General features: G+C 32.6%; 1 protein-coding gene across 1 annotated transcript in view; it reads left to right on the top strand.

Annotated features, from left to right (window-relative positions):
• LOC130448812 (hemocytin) overlaps positions 1–23,513 on the top strand; it is a 79,492-nt gene that overhangs the window by 6,000 nt on the left and 49,979 nt on the right. Inside the window, exons 3-18 of the mRNA XM_056786343.1 lie at positions 5,297–5,439; positions 8,359–8,535; positions 9,586–9,748; positions 9,897–10,024; positions 10,093–10,255; positions 11,303–11,430; positions 13,363–13,522; positions 14,706–14,833; positions 15,014–15,109; positions 15,182–15,373; positions 17,802–18,106; positions 19,001–19,155; positions 19,215–19,518; positions 21,133–21,295; positions 21,377–21,498; positions 22,605–22,770. Of these exons, the coding sequence (XP_056642321.1) occupies positions 5,297–5,439; positions 8,359–8,535; positions 9,586–9,748; positions 9,897–10,024; positions 10,093–10,255; positions 11,303–11,430; positions 13,363–13,522; positions 14,706–14,833; positions 15,014–15,109; positions 15,182–15,373; positions 17,802–18,106; positions 19,001–19,155; positions 19,215–19,518; positions 21,133–21,295; positions 21,377–21,498; positions 22,605–22,770 (2,693 nt within the window). The remainder of the gene's footprint in view (positions 1–5,296; positions 5,440–8,358; positions 8,536–9,585; positions 9,749–9,896; positions 10,025–10,092; positions 10,256–11,302; positions 11,431–13,362; positions 13,523–14,705; positions 14,834–15,013; positions 15,110–15,181; positions 15,374–17,801; positions 18,107–19,000; positions 19,156–19,214; positions 19,519–21,132; positions 21,296–21,376; positions 21,499–22,604; positions 22,771–23,513) is intronic.

Genomic DNA, 23,513 nt, shown 5'->3' with positions numbered 1-23,513 from the left:
GCAAACAATAGGACCTGCCGCGGTTCTCTGATTCCTGTCATGTTCAAAGAAGTTTATCATCGATTTTATTATCAAAATTTTTTAACAGAAGGCTTCTGAGAGCTAAAATATATACACAATACAAAATTATGTGATTTATTTTGCATTTTACTCTTCAATATTCTAATTTTTGCATATAATGCTTCATAGTTTCCTAAGTTTGATATGTTTTCATTTAAATCGTTAATTGCTGGAGTTTCTCTTGTTTTTTTTTCTAAAGAAGTTGAGGGAATGAGGTTAATTAAGCAAGCACTGATTTCACTCATTACGTTTATTCATGTTGGTGGTAGAATTACTCAATCGCTTCAAAAAAGAACATGATTTCAAATATACAAGATTGTAAGGATACTCAAAGTGTTTAATATAACTTCACTAGCGAAAGGATGTGCAGTCTTTAAGGTTATGTATGTAACTACGTATTTAGATATTGGGGTATCATATACACTGACATCCAATTATGTCTATTGTGTCCCCTTGTGAAACTGGGGAACCCTTTGTTTACAGCTGATCAGTCCGTCCCACTCCTTTTGGAAAGTCCAGTATGTGAGATGGCTGTAGCTCCAAGCGATCTTCGACTTCTATTTGATACGCTCCCGGGTGTAGTGTTCTGGGGTTTCGTAGTGTTTCACACTTCGAGAAAATGTGGATAGAGATTTCGTTCTCTATGCAACAAGATCTGCACGCCGCATTATCTGCTAAGTCTAGCGCCTTCAGGTGTCTATTGAGACGATGGTTCTGGTTATAGTTTGCCTGTCTCAGCCCCTGTAAGTTGTCCCAATGATTGGTTTTGCTGGTATCTACTTTTTTCCAATGATTTTTTCATTGTTTCGTAGCTGATACAACAAAAGGTTCAGGTTCCATGAAGGGCTTGTCTGCGCCCGCTTTAGCGAGTTTACCAGCAATTCATTTCCCTTCACTCCGGTGTGTCCAGTAATCTATTGTAAGGTAACTTTATTTTTCTTTTTTAATTTTTCTACGTAATCTCAAACGAGTTTGGAATTTATGTTATTGGACATTAAAGTTCTAAGTGCTGCTTGGCTGTCGGACAAAATGATGATCTCCTGTTTGCGATAGATCCTCTTTAGATTGAACTATTCCCTTTTTTTAATGGTATACTTTTCTGTTTTACAATGCTTGATGTGTTGCCCAGGCTTTCGGAGTGTTTGGTTCTGAACCCGTATACTCCTATTCCAGTTCTGTCTTCTGATTCATGATCCCACTTACTTCTACGGCTAGAACTGAGGTAAATTTTTTCTCAAAGCTAACCTTTTCGATGCATCATCCTTAGGCATGTCCCACGTTTAATTTTGGTGATTCCGTCTCTGAACATTTTTGGTGTTGTTTTTCCGCCATGCTTTCCAGTACTATGTGAAGAGGTGGGAGACTTAGAACCACTTTTAGTACAGCTGTTGTGCATTATTTAAGGGCATCGGCTGCACATATGCAAGCTAGTCTTTGACCTTCGAGAGATTGTTCCTCGTGGTATTCAAACTAGCTCTAGTGCTCCAAACCACTGCCTCATATGTAATGATTGGTCGCACAATTGAAGTGTACATCCACTGTAGGATATTTGGGTTACAAGCTCAATTTCTTCCTGTAAAGTTTCCGCACACCATCGGGGCTTTTGTGGATTCAGTGATTGTGTCCATTTCGTACTCTTTAAGGTTAAGTCGACAAGAGGTACTGCTTGAACATTGAGATTAGAAAAATAAGCTTTCGCGCTTGAATTATAGAAATAGTAAAAAGGAGTATGTGCAAGAGAAATATTTGAATATTGTTTCAATAAGATAAAGTTATATGAATGGTTGTGAGTGTGATGTATGGTTAGTGGCCTTCCCAATAGCTGAATTAAGCATTTTTCCAAAAAAGTGCCCTTAGTAGATTATACCAAGAGTATATTTTCGTAATTTAAATTGTATTCTCATGTATTCCTCTTTCCATTCTCAATTCTCTTATTCATAGGTTCAAATCCATGTATTCATCGTTTCTGATTTTGATCCCAGCTTAATTTTTGTTGTTCCTTTTTATGTTTATTCAATATTTTCTTTATGTAACATCAGTTCTGTCTGTTTTTTTATAATGATCGTATGTTAGTTATTCTTCTATCGAGGATTTTATAATTGTCAATTTAAATTGTAGACTTTATTAGCCTAAATTATTATTCGGAAATATTTCCGAAAGAAGAATAATGAAATTGTTATGTTATCCACTACACATGCAGGATACGATAAACAATTAATTAACGGAAAAAAATAATACATATTATTTATTACATCCGCCCCAGAACCAAATCTGTGGATTAATTAATTGATAGAAAGTTTCTCTATTCATTGGTCGAAGGTTATTCACGTGGCCAATTTTCTTATAATCCTTGACCTCTAGTAACACCTGCAAACGATAGAGTGACTTCCTTCTATTGAACTGAATTAGTTACAAAGCTGCTTCCTGTTACAACAAAACGATTATTGGGAATGGAGATATGGGAACCATAAACAGTGCTTGTGACAAAGCAGTTTATTGTGATAATTCCACTAAAATTCCTCTTCAATACTCAATTTTCTTCTGGAATATTTTTCCCATGAATAGTAGCTATGTTATGTTAAAACAACTTCTTACTTGGTGTTGATCATAATAAAGTTTTTATTGAATTTAAATTAAATAATAATTGAGTCGTGAGTGGTTTATTACCTGTAACCACAAATGATTGGGTTTGGTTGGAGTGTGAATCACCTCATCGATATGTTTCCAAATAATAATTTATAGATTATTACTTGGAGTATAAAAAGTAGTTTTGTATCCTTTGTAGCTTCGAAAAGAAATCATAGTATCTCTGAAAAATACGCGCTCCTAGCAGCATTTAGATTAAAACAATCATCTGATTGTTTTAAATCAGCCGTAACATTATTTGCATTAAATAAAATATTTCTTTTGGTATCGATTTTTGACAGTGGTGGTTCGTGGTGTATTATATTATCAAACTGATTGAAAAATTAACTATAATTCCAAATTTATGACAAGAGAAAGTTAACCGAAACCTAAAAAGGGTTGACGATGTGACTAAAGATGTTTTTCAACGAATACTGTACGACTTATATAAAGCCAAGATTGAAGAAAATTGAAAATAAATGCGTACGTATCCTGATTATGTCTATAAATGTTTAGATCTACTCCAAGGCTTTTAATAGAGAGTGGCTTTAAACATACAAACTTAACCAAAGAATGATTATTATGGAATCATCGTCATCGTCATCGTCATCATCTCATATTTTCGAACTGTGACAAGTATATTAAGTCATGCCGAGACTCAAATTCAAGTATAGTATATTTGAAGGAAACCTGGTTCAATACACATGACGTAGTTAAATATGTATGGGTTGAAATTTCTAAACTATGTTACTTATATGCTTTAGAAAGCAAAACTATGTGATTATAATCATTTACTTGTTCTAAGTAGATAATTGATTGAAAACATACATCAAATCGAATCCGAGCATCACTAAAAATCTATTTGTTCCATTGAATTTATTTCAAATATGACGAGTTTTGTTAGATCCTCTATTTTTCAGAATTATGAAATCTTAAAATTTATAAGAAGATTTAGTTAGTATTATCTATTATAGGTATTTCAAGGAGTCTTTTACAAACCGAAAGTCGGCGAGAAACTTCGAAATTTTATTGGAGTTTAACAATGAGGTGTAAAAAAATATTGAACTCGTAATGAATAAAGAAAATAAATTTACAGATTATTGCTTTGACAAGTTTTTTTATGATATTTAGTAGAGATTCATATAAATGAATTATATTGTAGAAGACACACATACATACAAAACTAATACGTATGTTCAATGAGCACCACGTGAGAAGGATTGAAAGCAATCATTTGATAATCTACAGTTACTTTATTTCTTGGATTTAATGCTTCAGATAAAATGTGAATGCGAATACTGTAAATTGTATATTTCCTTTCTAACAAATGTTGTTGATGATGAAAGAAAAAAAAACAAATGCATTGAATTTCGAGCCAGTTATACAATAAGAACTCTGAATCATTTCATTTCTTTATGACCAAAGTAAGGTATAAATAGAGAAAATAATAGTTTTTGAAAATGTAATTCCATAAAATATATCTAATATAGAGATTCAATTATAAATTATTCTCTATTATAACGCAACTATTTTACTAATGGGATACCGCTGAAGGCTGATATTATTATTTCAATTAAACTTACAGTAGAAAGCAGCATTTCTACCTACAATTTATTTATCTTTAGAATAGTTGTCTGTCTTCATTCGGTTTATTCTTGTCTATAATAATTATTAGAGTATCTTGTCTCTACTAAAATTTGTCGCTTTTTGAACAGAATTTTTCAAATTACTTAATTTTATAGCTTAAGAATTTGTTACTCGCTATGGCGGAACTCCAAATACTATAAAAACAAAAACTATTACCGCTTTTTTATAGTTTTAATGTGTATTGCTAAATTTTCTATACAATATGTACAAACTGTTTTTTCAATTGCGATTTTTTATATGCAATAAAAATGTATATGTAACTCAATTCAGAGGTATCAAATTTTTATTTCGCACCTGTTACACGAAAAATCAATAGAAGTACGTCATGTCTTATACTTATATAAACATCTAATGAAAATATTATTTAATAGAAAAATCTATTTGTTCCATAGAATTTATTTCAAATAAGATTATCTCTCGAGTTTTGTGAGATCCTCTATTTTTCAGAATAATGAAACCTTAAAATGTATATGAAGATTTAGTTGAAGAAACTGAAGTAAAAAACAATCCTCTGTTGTAAAATGCTGCATTGACCAGTAACGTACACAAAAGTATCAAGATTTTATTTTAATTGAAACAAGAACTCATATTATTTATTATAGTTGTTTCAAGGACTCTTTTACAAACCGAAAGTCGACAAGAAACTTCGAAATTTTATACCGACATCTCCAATCGCTGAAACAAGTTTTAAGGCGGTTATAAAATAAGAAAAGTGAAGAAAAGATTTGTTTAATAGCTTATATTATAGACATTGGACGAAAATACCCGAAATAAAGACTTGAGTCTCTCTTCAACTAACTTTGAATGAAATATACTTTCATTCATATGAGATTATCAAATGCAAATGCAAATCAGATTAGACCAATTTTCAGAAATTTAAAAAAAAACAATTTTTCATTCCAACCCATTATTGTGAGGAAGTTTCCTAGCTATTTTTTCATACTATAGTGTTTAATTTTTTTAGGAGTGCCTCGAAATTTTACACGAAAACGAAATCGGCTTCGAAAACAAAAATAAATAGATCAAGTTGGAGTGCCCCACTGACCGAACAAAAAAGATTCGACCCATTTGGAGATACTATTAAAAAAATGGTATCATTTCAAGGAGGTATATTGACATTTTTAAAGTTATTTATCAATCCATTCTTTGTTTAATTGCTTAGATACACTTGACGTGATAAGAGATTACAAGTAGTTGAGTGTTACGATGTTAAAACTGTTTCTTAAATTCTTTTTCACTTTTTTTCGATGTTTGTGAATAAATCCGCAATCTCATGATACAATTTTGATTTGAAATTTGCGGTTAAACATCTCAAATCCTTTCCAAACTTGAAAAACTTTCTTGAAATGGATGTTTTTGGCTTTATATATATATATATATATATATATATATATATATATATATATATATATCATATGTTTAGAATTAATTATCCTTAGATCCTTAATTTAATACTTGACTCTGACAAGGAAAATAAGCATAATTTTCATAGATTTTCATATAGAATATGCAATTAAGTTGTATAAACTTGCATATTTATCAACTGATATTTTAGTTTGGATAGGAGATTAAATTCAGTACAAACAGAATTCTGTTTGTACTAAGATTGAAATTATTCTGTATATATATAATATTCAATAATAAAACATCATCAAATATTATCAAATATGATGTTATTATCAACGAATATGCTCAATATGATTCCAGTTCATGAAAAATAGTATTGAAAAAAGTTGAAAAAAACGTCGCGGCAAATCATAATCAGCTTGACTATTCCATTGGATTTCCTTACCACTTTTAACTACACTATTTATTAGAATTGAAATCAGCTCAGTATCATAACAAAAGCGTGCGTCAAAAATTGGAACTCGCTTCTGTTACAAACAGCCCAGAAAATAATTCTCGAGGATAATAATAAACGGATAGAATTTTGTGATAATAAAATAGGAAAGCGATTTTTTTTTGTAAGCACATAATTAATGGATGAACCTTAAACATAATTCATACACACTAAGTTTTTGAATTCGGCAACGTTATCATCTACATACCGCCAGATTCGTTTTAAAGAAAATTTTAGAGGACTACATCAATGGCCCATTTTTAGATTTATTCAAAGATAATGGAAACATAGATTGAGAACTTCTTAAAATTATTATTACAATTCTATTATTTCTTTGAGGTGATTTGCTCACTTTCTCATAATAAACGTGGGAGTTTGAATTATTTGGATGCTACTTTTAATAATAAAATTCTATTTATAAGATTACATACGAAAATGAAGAATTTTAATCACCAAATTTCACCTGTCTGCATACCGCGCATGTAAGGAAAAGTGTAAAATACGAAAATTGATGTATCTTGACGGAATAGTCAACTTTTGAAGGTACTGCTACACATTCTGTTGGTTCAAATGAAATATGGTGCGTAAGATATTTTGTGACAGAGTTTTCCAGCATGGAGGAATATTGCTAGATTTGAAATTTATAAGACCTTTGTGAAATTCTTCTTTGTCGCTGGTGCTGGCAAAAAATTTCAAAAATAATTCAAATCTTACACTACCAACATTATTTTTGTCTATATTATACATTTCGTTGGTAAATCTTTGGATAAGATCTGTTTCCTCTTCGCCATTGATGTCTTCCGGATCCGTAAAATGTTCAAACATATTTTGGTATTCTTCATTCTGTATTAAAATGTTGAATGGTTTGATTTTTCCTTTTGCGAACAAAAGCTGCTGTATAATCAGAACCTGTGAAGGCATGGAAGCCCGGAAGAACTCGACAAAGTGATGGACCTAATTCTCGTGCAAGTTCTGTACAACTTATAAAATTAATTTCTTTACCTAATTTATTTGTTATCAATATTTTTTGGTTTTCAAATTTGTGAATATTTCCGAGACAAATGATTAACACGTTAGATGGTATGCGGGATTTTTCCGCAGTTTTTGTGAGAAATAGTTTTCGGCTTGATGAAGAAATTTTAGCATTCATCACACACTTCAAATAGGTATGCCAGATCCTTCCGGCAAGACAAAGTGGTTTGCGTGATTTTTTTTTGTAAAAGCTAATAAAATTTACTGTCGAATACAAAAAGAAATTAATATCCGCGATGACGGTAAAACATTTCTCCATTTTTTTAATAATTTTTCTTCACATTGTTTCGGCAATAGGAATCCACGCCTACCGAGCTTAATTTGTTCCTATACTTATGTTCTATCTATTTAAATAAAATTTTTTGACTCCGCCATGACCGGACTTTCAGTGTTACCGGCTCCCCGTCTAGAAGTAGTTGTTGAATTTGGTATAATAGAGACAACGGTAATTGTCGTTTTCCATACATGTGGAGATTCATTAGTGTTCGTAAAAAAATAACTATGGAAACAAACTTTCTTACATTCACGTGTTGTATAACTCAACTAGCGCCCCGTTCTCAACATTACACTCGTGTAATGTCCCTCTTGCCTCTCGTTACGTAATATATCTACTATTATTCACGTAGTGCGAACAAGAGACCTTCCAAATCACCAGATTTATCTCCAAATGATTTTTTCTTCTACAAAATGGTTTTGTTTAATATCGTATTTCATTCAAATAAATGATCGTTAAGTTTGTTTCTGGAATTTCTTTCTTTATTTATTTCTTAGAATCTACTTCATTTCCAAACATTGTTTTTAAATGAATTATTTGCGATATATTTTGAAACCGACGTTTTCAATTCAATAAATTATAGTTTAAGATATCTTGTTTTGATACTGATTGATTTCGATAGTAATAAAACTAGATAAAAGTAGGGTAAGTACTTAAATAGCGGAGTGGTAATCCAAAGGAACAGAACAGATTATACTTTATTGCGACGTTCTATTAGAAATTTCACTATCTACTGTCTACTATTGTCCAACTGTTCATCATCTCCGAAATAACTGTAGACTAGATTTTCAGTTTTACATCGTTTTCAACGGAATGCTTTCTAGAATATTGAACTTCTCCTACTGAATATCTATTTCATTTGCATTTTTCTTCATTTTAGGATGTACTAGCATGCCCAAACCATCAAATGCTGTGGTGCGATGCTCGCAATTTTCCGGATGTAAGGCTGATTGTAAGCCGAACCATCAATTTCCGAATGGAAAAACTCAATTGAAATTCACTTGTCATCACGAAGAATGGATTACACCAGAATTTCAAGGTGTACCTGATTGTGAAGGTAAACCGATAGTCAAGTCAAAAAAACTGAAAACATTTTCCATGTTGTCATCAATCGTATTTTGGAAGTATTTTTCAACTTTTTGTAGATAAGTCATCAACTCTGAATGCAATATAAAGTAATTATGAATTAGAAGGGATTTTACATTTTTAAACTAAAATTTGGTGAATTTTTTCGATGATAACGCTGCGCTGGTCGCGGCAGCTTTTGGTCGTCTCGAACGTTCGTCGTCATTCAAGCCGATGCTTCACTTTTATGGGCATACAGGATGATGAAGAGTCTCCGTACAAAGTGTCTAACTTTCTTTTATTTGCGTACGAATATCGCCTTTAAAAAACAAATATAATGATGGATACTCAATTTTTTCCAAATTCCAAAATGTTTTGATTTCCTCGTATTGGACGGTATTAAGTTACCTACCTCAACTTTTATTTCTTCTTCTTAAATGATTATAATTTATTTATACGCTTACACTAAATACACTAAGCTATTCACTATTCACTAAAACTAGACTTCTTAACATATTAATTTATTTAAACACACCGTTTACTTGTCGATCCCTGGATAACATCCGATTATTTACTGATTTCCTCACTAATAATCAATCACCTATTTATACAAAACAGATTTCTCGATAATTCGGTTCTAGAATGTGAACAAGCAAAAACGCTTTCCAAGAAATTGATCCTATAAAAAAATATTGCAATGTTTTAAGAAGTCCATTATAACCGGACAGGGCCGGCTTCCTTTCGGGGCCGAGTTCTTAACAATACAAACAAATCGCTGCCGTATATAAAAACATGTAAATAGCTTTTCTGAGAATTTCCGCAACCGCCAAACTTTACATTCTTTTAACACAACCTATATTTCTCAATGCCGATATCTTCAGATAACCTTTGTTTAGCCTAACAAACTAAAGCTGAAATTAGTGAGTTATATTATAACATAGTACCAATAAATCATTAATGATATATTACATTTATCTCGAGTCTTTACAAACCATTTCAACCTATTTGTGTGACTACATATAGAATTTTGTTCAATTTTCAGCAATTTGCGATCCTCCATGTCTGAATAACGGAATTTGTTCATCTGATAACCAGTGTCATTGTCCTGAAAATTTCTCAGGACCTCAATGCGAAATTCATAATATACCATGTTTGAGTACTGACGCACCTTTACCAAAAAATGCTAGAAGAGTTTGTAGTTCAAAGTGAGTATCATCGTTTATTAATTTCAATCAACTATGGGAGAAATTAAATCAAATGCTGCTATATCGAGTTTCTATCAAATTTTGTGTACTCAATATTTATTTCTAGACGATATGAATGAAAAATTTTAAATTCATAATGTTTTTCTAGACAATGTACCTTCACTTGCTTACCAAATAAAGCGTTTCCTGATGGTTCTCAAAGTACATCAATAACATGTAAAGACGGCAAATGGGTATCAAAAGATAACAAATTGGCTACAATACCCAACTGTAAAGGTATTTGAATTTATAATATTTATAATTATATATAGAATATTTATAATTATTTAATATTTCAATTTTAGCTGTGTGTTCACCACCATGTCAGAACAATGCTACTTGTCTTTCTAATAACCAATGCAGATGCCTTGAGAATTTTTCTGGCTCCAGATGTGAAATCGAAATCAAACCATGTCTCAGTGCCAATGCTCCGTTGCCAAGAAATACCAAAAGAAGCTGCAGTAACAAGTAGGTTACTTTTGCTACTAATAAGACATTATTATTCAAATTATTTTATGTACCTTATTCTCAAGACATATTTGAAAATTAATATTTCTTATATATTTTATACTATTTCAAAGTTTCTACAAGAAGACCCACCAGCACAAATCATTTTCAAAAGATTCTACCTTGTTTTTCAAACAAAAATCTCTGGAATCACCTTCTTTTTCATTAGACACACTATTGAATAGTGTGGTGTATTGACTAAGACTATTATTTCTATAGTTTATACCCAGTTATTTCATCAATTGAATTTATAATTTACAAATTAATAAAAAATTCATTCAATCAATTGGACCTGTTTTGAGTTGTTTCACTAACAGCAAAAGATGAGATATTGGTTCTAAATTAATCTGTGGTTTTCCTTGTCACATATTCATATACATATAATTTTTTATTAAGAAAATAAAATTTTCATTTAGTTTCCAAAAAAAACAAGATAAGAGTGAATATTTGAAGAACAAAAATTCTTAACTGAGCTGGAATTTCTGGAACCGTTGGTAATATTCATATTGAATACACTGGTTACACCACCACTACATCAACACTCACAATTACACTGTCTGACGTTCGTTTCGATGACCAAGTTATTGTCTTCAGACACTGAAGGTAAACCTTCAAACAGACGAATATAAAAAATTTCACTACAGTACGATAATACGATGCTGTCCTTGTACTACTCCTGATCTAATGGCTTCAGCACCGATGCGGCGCTCGCTCCTCACATTTTTACCCGGGATGCTCATGTGCTGATCACGCACTGATCATCGTTTTGACTTACTATTATTCCCCGATATATTGACTTAAGACACATTATAAATTATCACAAATAACCATCTGAAGAGCTCTGAAAAATAAGGAATATTGCACTGTTATAAATAAGCCTTAAAGTCTGTTTACATTACAAGGGCTTTTTGAGGTTATGTTTTGAAATATCGTATTCAAGCTTAAAATTACTTAACATCAAAGTATTTGTTTTGATTTGAAAGTCTTATCTTTATCTTAAATTTTTAGTAAATGTTCCATAAGATGTTTTGAAGATCATGAATTTCCTGATGGATCTCAAGAAATCTATATAGAATGTCAAAATGGGAATTGGGTATCTCATGCTAATAAATGGGAAACTATTCCAGACTGCAGGCGTATGTATATTCTAGAAATAATTTAGATTTTATTTGAGTATAATTTTTCAATTTTTACTCAAAATTTTTTACCAAGAATTATAAATGTGGATTATAATAAAAATCTAAACTTTCCTCAATTCATATTGCCGATAAGGCGTTTATGAGGATGATAGAGAATTCATAATTATTATTATTTCAAATTTCAAATCATTGTAATCATAAAAAGTGTTTTAATCCCAATAAGTATGACAATCTGTCTTTGATATCGTATAATCAAATAAAGCTGATAACGCCTTGAAAAATTTGTTACAATTCATTTATTATGAATAAGTGATCATTTTGATACATTTTTGGATTGAAACTTATAAGATATATATACTGAAGATATAACCATAATAACCAAAGTAATAATATAATGGATAGATCCAAAGCTCAGTATTTTAGTAGATAAAATGCAAACTATATGTACTGATTCGTTTCAAGAATAATTTTGGGATGAAACTAGAAAAATATTCACTTCAAGAGTGGAAGCCAACACCTAAACACGAACCTTGGAACTCATATTCAACGCACTAGCCAAGCTTCTACTTGAGTCTTGACTCAAAACTGAGGTAGTGGAATGAGGAATGATCATAAAATATATAGCCAAGAAAAAAAGAAACTATGAGAAGTTCAGGGCTTCTTAGAGTTGCACTCGTTCAGGATGAAGCACTAACTTTTGCTTTTTGTGGAATTGTGTGACATTTAGAGCTAAATTCATTCACTGGTGTTGATTTCTATGACTAACAAAATTACGGAACACAACATGATTTTAAGCAGACATAATATTGAGATTAATTGAAGATATATTGAATAGGGAAAGAGTGTCGAGAAAAGGTATGTACTGCTTAGTTGGCGAGGGATGCTTGCAGGTGGAAAGCTATAAAAATGAGAATGAACATTTAAGCGTTTGAAAATTGAAAGATGCAATGGGATATATATGAAGAGTTGCAAAAATAATGTGTGGATAGCTTACCCAGTAATTCAAATTCAACTAATGATCTCTCCACAGTTCGAAAATGGAAAGTTATCATTAAATTTAGTGAAGTTCTAAATTTTACATAAATCTGACAGAGTAGTTTTAATATATATTGAAGAATAATGTTTCCGTTGTTAGATAAATATGGAGAAAAAAAATTTTCGAAAAATAAACTCATTTATTACATAGAAAAGCAATCAAGGAAACCGAGGAAAAGTTACGTAAACATTATCCTGAAAGTATCCCGACCCGATGGATGATTTCTAAGCGAATTTCTGCTTTTTAAAGTTGCCATATGAATACGGATAATCTTGAACGTCCGGGACCATCATACACCGCATCTACTCCAAAAATAGTTACTAAAACCCGTGCCCATTTACTTAGCGGTCCTCAAATAAAAGTACTTGAGCTGATGAAATATATATTTCAAACGAACGAGTATGTGATTTTTATATGGAATACCTATCTGCAAAGAGGGTTCTACGATTACTTAATGTTGATAAGAAGGTCGCTTGCATAAAAAATTGAAACCTATATTCGGATATCTTCAAAAGTGAATTTGTCACAAAATATATTCGAAACAATGGACTTTATCCATTCGAGACACATGATCTCAAGAAGCACAAACCGCTTTTGTATTCGATCAATAAGATCATGGCCACAGTGTTTTGAGATCCAAAAAGTTTTTATCGATTATTCAGGTCAATGAAAAAAAAACCTCCGAAAGATTATTTTTGAATGGATTTATTGAATTACGGTAATTGTCATTCATTCACTCAATCCTCAAACCGACCTCGTCGTAAATGTTGTTTAGCATCAATCAAATTACAATTTACGTGACATCGGATTCTTCTCCCCATACTATGATAGTTTCAAGAAATAAAATATTCAGCTGTTTATCATATTTTAATTTAGTTCTTCGTTGATTTTAGCTATCTGTATTCTATCGTGTCAAAATAATGGAATATGCTGGAAACCAAATGAATGTAATTGCCCAGAAAACTTTTCTGGCCCTCAATGCCAGTATGAAAACAAACCTTGTTTGAATCATTCCCCTATGCCGAAAAATGCTAAACGAAGCTGCAATTCAAAGTATGTTGAATATCCTATATAAAAACACTTTAACATTGATTTACTCATAGAAGTAGTGCATTTACAAAAACGAATAATACCGATTGTTTGAGTGAAGAAAATTTTGTTGTTTGGCACAAACTTTCCCTGAAACCGTCCATGAAGCCTACCCTACGGAGGTTCTATGCCGTATTTGAATTTACCGTAGATAGTAAGTTTAAAAGCTGTATTTCATTAAGGCTGGTGCCACACAAGTTAGTAGCTGGCAGTAGCTTACATGCTCACATTTAGTTTTCTTCACTAACGTACGATCTAAACCAAGCAACCAAGCTTCAAATAATAATTACTTAAGGTCATCCTCATTATTTATATCACTATATAAAAAAACACCCTAATTATGGAATAAAAGCGACGCACTAAACTCAAAATAATCACAAAACAACGACTCTGATTCTCAATTATCAACGGACATCTTAAGTATTCTGAAAACGAGACTCCTATTGAGTAGTTCGTTTGTAAGACATCTAAAAATGTAAATATCTGCAGAGAAAGCCGTAACAGCCAAGAGTTTAAGGGATGTGAACTTATCAGGAATCCTGATATGTGTATATTGGTTTGATATTGCATTCCATATTCGTCTTTTCAGCCCAACCAGACCAGCCTTATTGAATACTCGTCTACTAACTTCCTAAAAGCAGTTAATCAAAAGTTGGAAATTTACGTAGACCCATATCAAGTCACTCTCTTATTTCATCAGAATGAATTGATTAAATGATTGAGAAAGACAGTTTTGTGACACATATATGATGAAAAGCATTATGGACGCAAACTTGTGGCTCGTATACGGCTGTACCGACCGACTGTGGCTCATATTTATGCTCATTGTGTGTTGTCGCCTTGTGGCGGCTATCAACGAGTGGCTGCGTCTTCCATCGGTCGATACATCCACGATTTTGAGCACACAATTCAACTTCTCAAATGTTTGTATTGTATGATGTCACTTCGTACACGATATTGGTACTGCCAGTTTTTGTAATACTCGACATACTCAAAATCTTTTTTCCTCAAGCAATCAGTGAAATAATCGTACAAACACACAATTTACTCTTTTATGAAAATACTGAATAGAAAAATCAAAACAATTGATAAATTATACAAGAAAAAATTGAAACTCTTTCGACTTAAGTGATTTAAAATTTTTTAGACAATGTACAGTTACTTGTATGACTGGACATCAATTTCCTGATGGTTCTGCCATTGCAACAATGACCTGCAAAGATGGGCTCTGGGTACCAACAAGAGATAAGTGGGTCACAATTCCGGATTGCCAAGGTATATTTTGAGCCATATTTACGAGTATATTGAATATAATTATATGGAAATTGATATTTCGAATGCATACTTATGAACTAGTTTTTACTCAACCAATTGATTACTTATGAAAACGTTAACTTTTAGCCTAACAATCACTTCTGCATATTTATTAGTTTTAATTATTTATTACTTCTTTAGCAACATGTGACCCTCCCTGCTTAAATGGCGGCAACTGTTTGTCGTACAATGTATGTCAATGTCCTCAAGACTACAGAGGTTCTCAATGCCAGTACTGTAAGTATATTCCCGTTTAATTTGGAATTAATGAAAATACACGTGCTGATATCTATATTCTCATTCTTTCAGTGGCAAGCGTATGTTCTCCCAAACTACTGGACTTCAACGGAGGCTACAATTGTTCTGGTAACGCAGACACATTCTCATGTTCAGTCAGCTGTCCAACTGGTATTGATTTCGAATTTCCTCCAGCACCTGTTTATACTTGTAGTTATTCCTTGGGTTTTTTTCTACCAGCTCCCATACCTGACTGCGTCTATCGTAAGTGATTCAATACGTCATATATTTGGAATAAGTCATTTATTTTAAGTTAAGTGAATAACATTTTAATCATGCAAGAACAAGGATTTTATCAAATGAAAGGAATGTATGATACCGGTCAACTTAAAACTAGAGTAAAAGCTACATAGCACTTTTTGTTGAAAGCTACTCATAGAGCTAGAAAATCTTTGACCATTTTTTGTTTTTTTTTGTTTTTGTTGCCATAATATAGATAACATAGAGTGAATATTTTATAACAGTAAAATAATACTGGGGAATAACTTTTTGACTTCATATCTGTGACAATTTCCGGGACTGAAATTGTGATTCGCCAAGTTTTTCCCCTGCTGTCTTCATTTATTATATATATATACTACAACAAAATTTTTGTGAATCACCAGCAACACATCAGAATACCTGTCGTTTAAATCAATTAGAAGTCTATCTAAAACTGAAAAATGTTGTATAATTTGGTTTTCAAATGTTTTTACGTAATTTATGGCATTTCTTCAATTCTCGATGTTAATGTTTGAGCATTCATCAGTTCCCCAAATGAGAGGCATTTCCATTTGAAGTGTTATTAGTTCTTATTCTGTTTTTTAGTTGGCACCCCATTAATTCGTTTGAATTTAAAACAAAGTAAGACGGAGGTAATATTAAAACAGTGGAACCATTCTTCTTTGTCATTTCGTCCACCGTATATTCTTTGACATTACTTTTGTTTCTTAAGCCTCATTCCAACTATTTAGCCTCTTTTTGGGCTAGGACATTTGTCGAATCTGTAAATCGACTTGATGGTTGATCTAGAAGCCACAGTTGCTACATACTTTATTGTTCACGAAACTTTTATTTGAGAATAATTTGACGTTTAATACACAACTCACAACTTACTGCTGAATGTGAACTGGTGGAAACTCCATTAAAAGTAACTACCTAGTGATTATAGGAAAAATATTTCGAATTATGTATAATACCCTATTTACGTTCAGTATTATTCGATTTAATAATCGGTTTTATTTAGGGAATTCCAAGAAATTAATTTTTTGCTTATTGTTGTTGGTTATCTATAGTTTTAAATGATTCACTGATTCTGAAAATTCAATATTGTAATGTGGACCTGGACAGGTTGTTTACTATCCAGTCTCTTATTTCTTTTTGTTAATATAAGTTTCGATGACCGACAATATATCTGACACACGTATTATTAACAACCACACTCATTTAGAATCAAAACTACTGATATTTTTATTGAATAATATAGGGAGATTTTGCCTTGACAATGGCTATCACACACTTAAACGACATGACAATACAGTTATATGGACTGTGAATTCTCCCCCAAAAGGAACTAACCAATAGCGATTTTGAGATTTTGATGTCAATTCTTTCAGATTTTTTGTCACTTTCTCGACCAAAGTAAGACTATAGTCTAAGGTGGAGAAGTTCTGCGTTCAATCTATGGGCTAGGTGGTTAATTAGAGCTCTCGCTACTGATTTCTGATTGGGCATTTTCGAAATTTGGTGCTGACATTAAAATTCTGTTTTTTTATACTATGTTGATAATAAAAAAATAATAAAAACGGTAGTTAACCCTATCCACAGGATACTAGTGTTTTAACCTCTCTAAATATTAAGGTACGTAATTGATTCTTTTAGGATGACGTTGGCCTTATACCGTGAGGAACTAATAAATATAACTCCATATTTATTGTAATGAGAAAGAACTAGTTCAAAAATTGAAAATAAATAAAAAATACAATCTCTCTGTTCGGTGATAACATGTTCTAAAAGAGAGGAAAATGATGTATTGTGGCCGTTTCTAATATCTGCTATATTAAAAGATCTTGGTGAAAAGTAAATACCGTAAGATCGACTGATCCAAGGTCATTTCCTTAATTCTCTTTATGCTTACACTGCTCAATGTTACGTCAGTCGATTGTACGAGCGCAAGGAGCTTCTTATATGACTTTAAGAAGTATTTTTCATCATATATTTCAACTTTTTACCAACCATTGACAAATGGTTGGCAGGTCCTAGCAGTGGCTGTTGCAACTCCTAATTCTTGTAAGGTGTTAGTTATTCCTAATACTTATGGGTTTAACATTTGTGGGAGTAGTACTCGTAAAGTACACTGAGATGATCCATTCCATATCACTCACTCTTACTATGACGAATAATATTCGATATAATGTATATTTTCATATATAAAACGAAAAATTTTATATACAAATTAACCAGAGTATGCTCCTTAAGACCCCTGTCACAAGAGATATGACCTTAATGATCAATACGAATTGCGAATGTCGAGGGATTAGTTTCCTCGAACACAAGCAGAAAAGATTTTACTTTTGATTCATTCACCAATGGTTGCAGTGTATGATATTAGAAGTTTATTGTTGATCAAATAATAAAAATGGATTTTTTCCAGCCGACGGTTCACAAGTTGATATGATCCCAGGTTCTGATGAATCACAATTAGTGTCGAATGAATTTGATCTGAGTTCAGAAAAAACTAGAAACTTGATCAAAAGAATCCAAAAAGCATTGGATAGTGGAGAAAGTTTGATAACAACTATAAAGAGGATCAGGAAAGAGTTATCTTCATCTAAAGGAGGAATGAGTAGCGCCGAAAAAGAATTATTAGATCAATTGGAAGAAGCATTGGCCACTGGACAAGAAGATATAATTAATGACATCAAAACCATGAACGTCTCTGATATACCAGTTACTACGGTAAGTAAATATTATTGTACATAGTACATTTTTACATTTTCTAATCTACATTTCTTTCTGAAGTTAAAAAAATAGCCTTTCATATTTGACTTAGTTTACTATGTCCCAAATATACCTATCTTAAAAATTGGTTTTCAACAGAGAATAGAAGAAAATAGTTTTCTACTCTTCATGATAGGTGGCGTTGAACTTGTACATCTCAAATATTGCTTTTCCAATGAAGCTATAGTATAGGATATTAAGTAGTGTACAGTCGATTGAGGACCAAAAAGGATCTAAAAAAAGCGAGGTGACTGGAGCATGAGTATACAAGCTCAAGGGGAGTGAAGAACAAATCTTTCCCATAGGAAAGTAGTGTACACATCGGCACCAATGGCATTGTAATGTATGACCACAGAATCAAACCTGATTCTGTTATAAACTCAATGTATTGACTAGCGGAAGGGCGATAGAGTTGCTGGGCTTTCAGGGCCCGAACCTGCGGTGGGAATCTCTTACGCGCATATTAAGGAACCTCTTAAGCTGTGAGGAAAGAGAAAAACAAAAAAGCATGGCTCAAGTCATATGAATAGAGACAGGCTCATGGGCGAAACAAATCCATCATACTAGGGGGAAGAAATACTGCAGTTAAGTGGAAACGAAAACTCTGGTATGCCTAATCATAGGGCACACAGAAATTGGCTATTACAGATATAACACCGAGAGATCTCTTGATCCGAATTATTTATATTGTTTGTTGTATTACTTTCTAGTTTCAAGATTTTAAAAGGAAAGTATAGCTTGTTAATATTGGGATTCTAAGATAAAAAAATAAGATGGGATCAAAACTGATCTATCATTTAATTTTGACATAATTCTTTCAATTTAACAACTTAAATATCTGTTTTATTTCAGCCTAAATCAATTATGGTCGATGATAGTTCAAAAATAATCAGTAGTAAAGTTAAAGACTTGGAAACAGCTATTATTGAACAAAAACTTCCAACTCCAGGGACTTGTTTTACCTGGGGTGGATCCCATTACAAAACCTTCGACAATAGGGTATTTAGGTATTTTTCAGTCGTGCATATATTGGAATATATAGAATCGAAATGTATCATTTTTTTAGTTTCAAATCACCATGTCCGCATGTATTGGTTCGTGACTCCAAAGACAGTACATTTAGTATCATTATTCAAGATGCGCCTACTTGTACAAAAGATCCACTCAACTGTTATGAAGATATATTGATATATATTCAAAATGTTGAGTATCTATTAACCAAGAGCGCCGATGGTCAGCTAGTTTTTAAAAGTGGGGAGAAAGTTCTTCCGATTCCTGGTAGAATTCCTGGTATCAGAGTGGAATTGCAAGGAAACAATCTTTTACTCAACTTGGATACCCTTGGAGTTTCAGTGCTTTGGGATGGTCAGGTAATTAAAAGTTTTTTGTAGACGAGACTCAAATTTTTATTATTATAATATTGCATACACATGTAAAATAATAGCATATTATTCAGGAGTGTATAATGAAGGTTATTATTCACCCCAAACTTTGAACAACGTACGAGACTTCGAGACAAGTTGTATAGGAGAATATGTTATTACATACAACAAGATGACTATATTCTGTGTATTAATTTCATAGTTATATCATATATGATATAGTTCGTTGAAATAATCTTTCAAAAATATAAAAATATGCAAGGTGTCTGCGTTGAGGTAGTTTCCACTATAATATAACGGCTATAATCTGCTTGCAAACACTTAGACAAATAGAGGGAAACATATATACAGGGTGGCGCGATAGAACGTTCGTACTACATCATCTTTTTTCGCGAGGTAAACGGTGCGTGGGCAGGGGGAGCCTAGCGTGGTTGGATAGTTGCATTCGTGGAATTTTTAGTAGCCATGAGTCACTTCGACGGAAAGCGTCGCGCTTTTTATGTTCGCACGTTTTACGAGAACAGTCATTCATACGTCTTAACAAGACGACTGTATCGTTCAGAACATGGATTAAGACAGCTCCGAGTGCAAATTTAATCAGAATATAGGTTAAGTGTTTAAACCGTTTAAACCACCAGCAAAAGGTCGTCCAGGAACGTCTAGGATCACAGACAATATTGATAGAGTGAAGGATCGGCGGCTTTAAACTTGTCGAGACGAAGTTTACAGCGAATTATGAAGTTGGATCTTAAACTGCATCCTAATAAGCTCCAGTTAACACAGGAATTAAAAGATACCAGCTTTGGTTGGCATTTGCTGAAGAAATGCTTAGTCGATTTTCCACTTTTTCCAGATGAGTCTCGTTTACATTTAAATAGGATCATAAACCGACAAAATTGTCGTTATTGGATCGAAAAAAATCCAAAAATAAAACATCAAAAACCACTGCATAGTCCGAAAGTAAAGGTATGGGCAGCAATATCAAGCAAAGGAATTTTAGTTCCTTTCTTCTTTGAAGATTCACGAAGACGAAACATAACCGTTAACATCGACCGCTATATTGCGATGTTGCGATGACCAGAACTTGCGAGATCAAGAATAGCGAATACGAGAACTTGGTTCCAACAAGACGGAGCGACCTGTCCCACATCGAATTACTCTATGGCGGCTGTGAGATAGATGTTTCCTGAAGACTAATTTCCAAAAAAAGGTCATATCTCTTGGCCTCCACGTAGCTCTGACTTGACAAACATAAAGTCTACATGAACAATCGGAGGGACATCAGTAACTTAAAGGAAAATTTCGGCCAAGAAATGGCAGCAATCACCCCAGATTTATTTACAAGAGCTCTCATAAATCTGCGTTCGCCTTTAGAAGAGTGCCGTCTTCGAGAGGTCCGTCATTTAGATGTTATGGTTAAAAAATAAACTCCATTCAATTACCTAATCGTCATATCTTTTATTCCAACAATACCTCATATATTTAGTTTTTCAGCCTATACTTAATAAATGCACGTTCTATTGCGCCACTCTGTATATATATATATATATATATATATATATATATATATATATATATATATGGAATTTCTTCATTTTTCAGCAACTAATTCAAGTCTCCCTGAAAGAAAATCATTGGAATCGAACTGAAGGTTTGTGTGGAAACCTAGATGGAGATCCAAGTACTGACGTTGTTAGTGAAGATGGACAAACTCCGAAAAATATTCTCACTTTTGCTAATAGTTGGAAAGTCGACCATATCGGAAGTAAGTATACTCGTTTTTTGTGTATAGCTGATATTTTTTGAGAATATTCATGAAATAAAATTGTTATATTAAAAATTTTAGATCGTTGTGAGGATTCTCCGTCTGAAGATCAAGTATGCACTAAGACACCAGAAAAGACGCAAGCTGCTACAGATTTCTGCCAAAAAATTATTTCAGACAATAGATTTAAGCAGTGTCAAGGCGTAAGTGAATATGAACCGATCCTTAAAAGTTAAGGGAGCTTATAAATAAAAAAATTTGTTCCTTTTATGAAGACAAGTTTAATTTTATCGAAAATTCAAGTATATGCGTTGATAACGAATATACTATTCTCTAGCATCAATCAAACAATTGTCATTAAAACCTGGGTGAAAGTTGTTGGAAGCCCTTGAAGAATACGTAGGGCTGGTTCTAAGTATTATCAATGAAATGGAGGGAGCAATGCCTAATGAGAGATAGATACCATAGAATCCTAAGAATAGGCACATATTGAGATGTGTAGCACGGTCCCAACAGCATAGAACAACACAGGACAGCATCGGCAAAATTCTGTGTCGCACAGTTTACCTCGAATATTGGAAATCAGTGTGTCATGTGTGTCATGAGCACGTTGCCAAAATATTTGGATTTTAATTCTAAGGCAGATTCGGATGACTGTTATTGTATAACGTCATGGAACAGTTGCTTATGCCTTTGTGATTATGAAGGGGTGTAGTTTTTTCTTATCGAACACTACAAAGTTTATTGATAATAACTCCCTTATCTTCAGTAATGTAGAGTTCTTTTCGTATTCTTCTACAGATTCATATACTTGCTATCACTGGTATTATACAAAACTTTTATGATATACACGCACCAATGCAATCAACTTTTCCTCGGAGCAGTTCATGTGCGGAGCTGCAATGCTTTGCCCGGCGTCATAATTGTGCTCTGTCGAATATGTAAGTTACAACTATCTTGTGCTGGGCTAATATGACTGCGTCTCACTTAACCATTACCATATAATAAAAGAGAAAAGTTTATCCAACACCTCCTTGTTATAGATGCACTTGTACGCCTTTACCTCGACTTCTGTGTGAACACCTGCTTTTTGAATACTTATCCTCTTGGAGGAGTACGTTATCTGAAGACAAAATCTGGATAAATAAAAGTGATAATAATCCAATATTTATGAACTTTCTTAACTTTTGTGAAACAATATATTATATATGAGAGCTATTGTAAAACAGAATAGGATTGATCTAAATGAGCTACTGAAAATTGACTCATTCAATTTGGAAGCGGCTTAAATGAGTATTACCTGTTACAGGTATTAGATATTGGTTATTTATATGATGCTTGTCGATCCGATTACTGCAACTGTCCAAAAGAAGATCCAACTTCATGTGCTTGCGAAACTTTTAATGTATATGTGAAACATTGTTCGCATTTCGGAATCAAGCAATTATTTAACTGGAGAGATGAGAAGACTTGCCGTGAGTATAGCGAATCATGAACAATTCACAAATTTTCACTTCTGATGAGTGATGCTTGGTACTGAATTATATCCACTGTCTGACTCACCAATTTCACAATTTTTTTTTAAATATTAAATAACAATTAAATGTTTAATGCAATTCCGTTGATAAAAAGATAGATGCCACTGGATTCAGAATTTATTAATAACATTTTGACAACTTGAAGTTTTAAAACTTTCTAAGATAAAATTTACAAAAGAATACTTTGTATCAATACATTGAAATGTTTTATTCTTTAATATCGGGAACAAAATATGGGAATACGTACTTTCGGTTTTAGCAGTAATTGGGTTGGACTTCTTCCGGTTCGGCTTTTTGAACTAGATTTAGATGTACACAGAACGCCAGTTCTTTTTGAATATAAATACATGTCGCGTTTCATAATAAAATATATTTTTCTCGAGTTATCGTCCAATTGAGATAACGTAACCTAAGGTGAAGTAAACCTAACCATAAAATGGAGCCGTTTCTCGATCTTCTTAATATCAAGAGACAGTTCCTAATTCGATGTAAATGTGAATAACAATTATTTATGACTACATCTATATTTTTACTATACGTTTTGTCACTATTGAGCCAGACCCTATCTCCTAAATTTAGCTTCTTCAAAATAACACCTTCCGTTTAATTCGTAAATTTAGCTCAAAAATCTAAACCGTAAGTCAACCGATCGAAGTATTGGTAAAACTTGAACGACAAAA

Source organism: Diorhabda sublineata, chromosome 9, assembly GCF_026230105.1.
Source record: "Diorhabda sublineata isolate icDioSubl1.1 chromosome 9, icDioSubl1.1, whole genome shotgun sequence".
NCBI classification, from domain to species: Eukaryota; Metazoa; Arthropoda; class Insecta; order Coleoptera; family Chrysomelidae; genus Diorhabda; species Diorhabda sublineata.
Note: the sequence above shows the minus strand (reverse complement) of the source record. Positions and strands in the feature narration are given on the sequence as shown.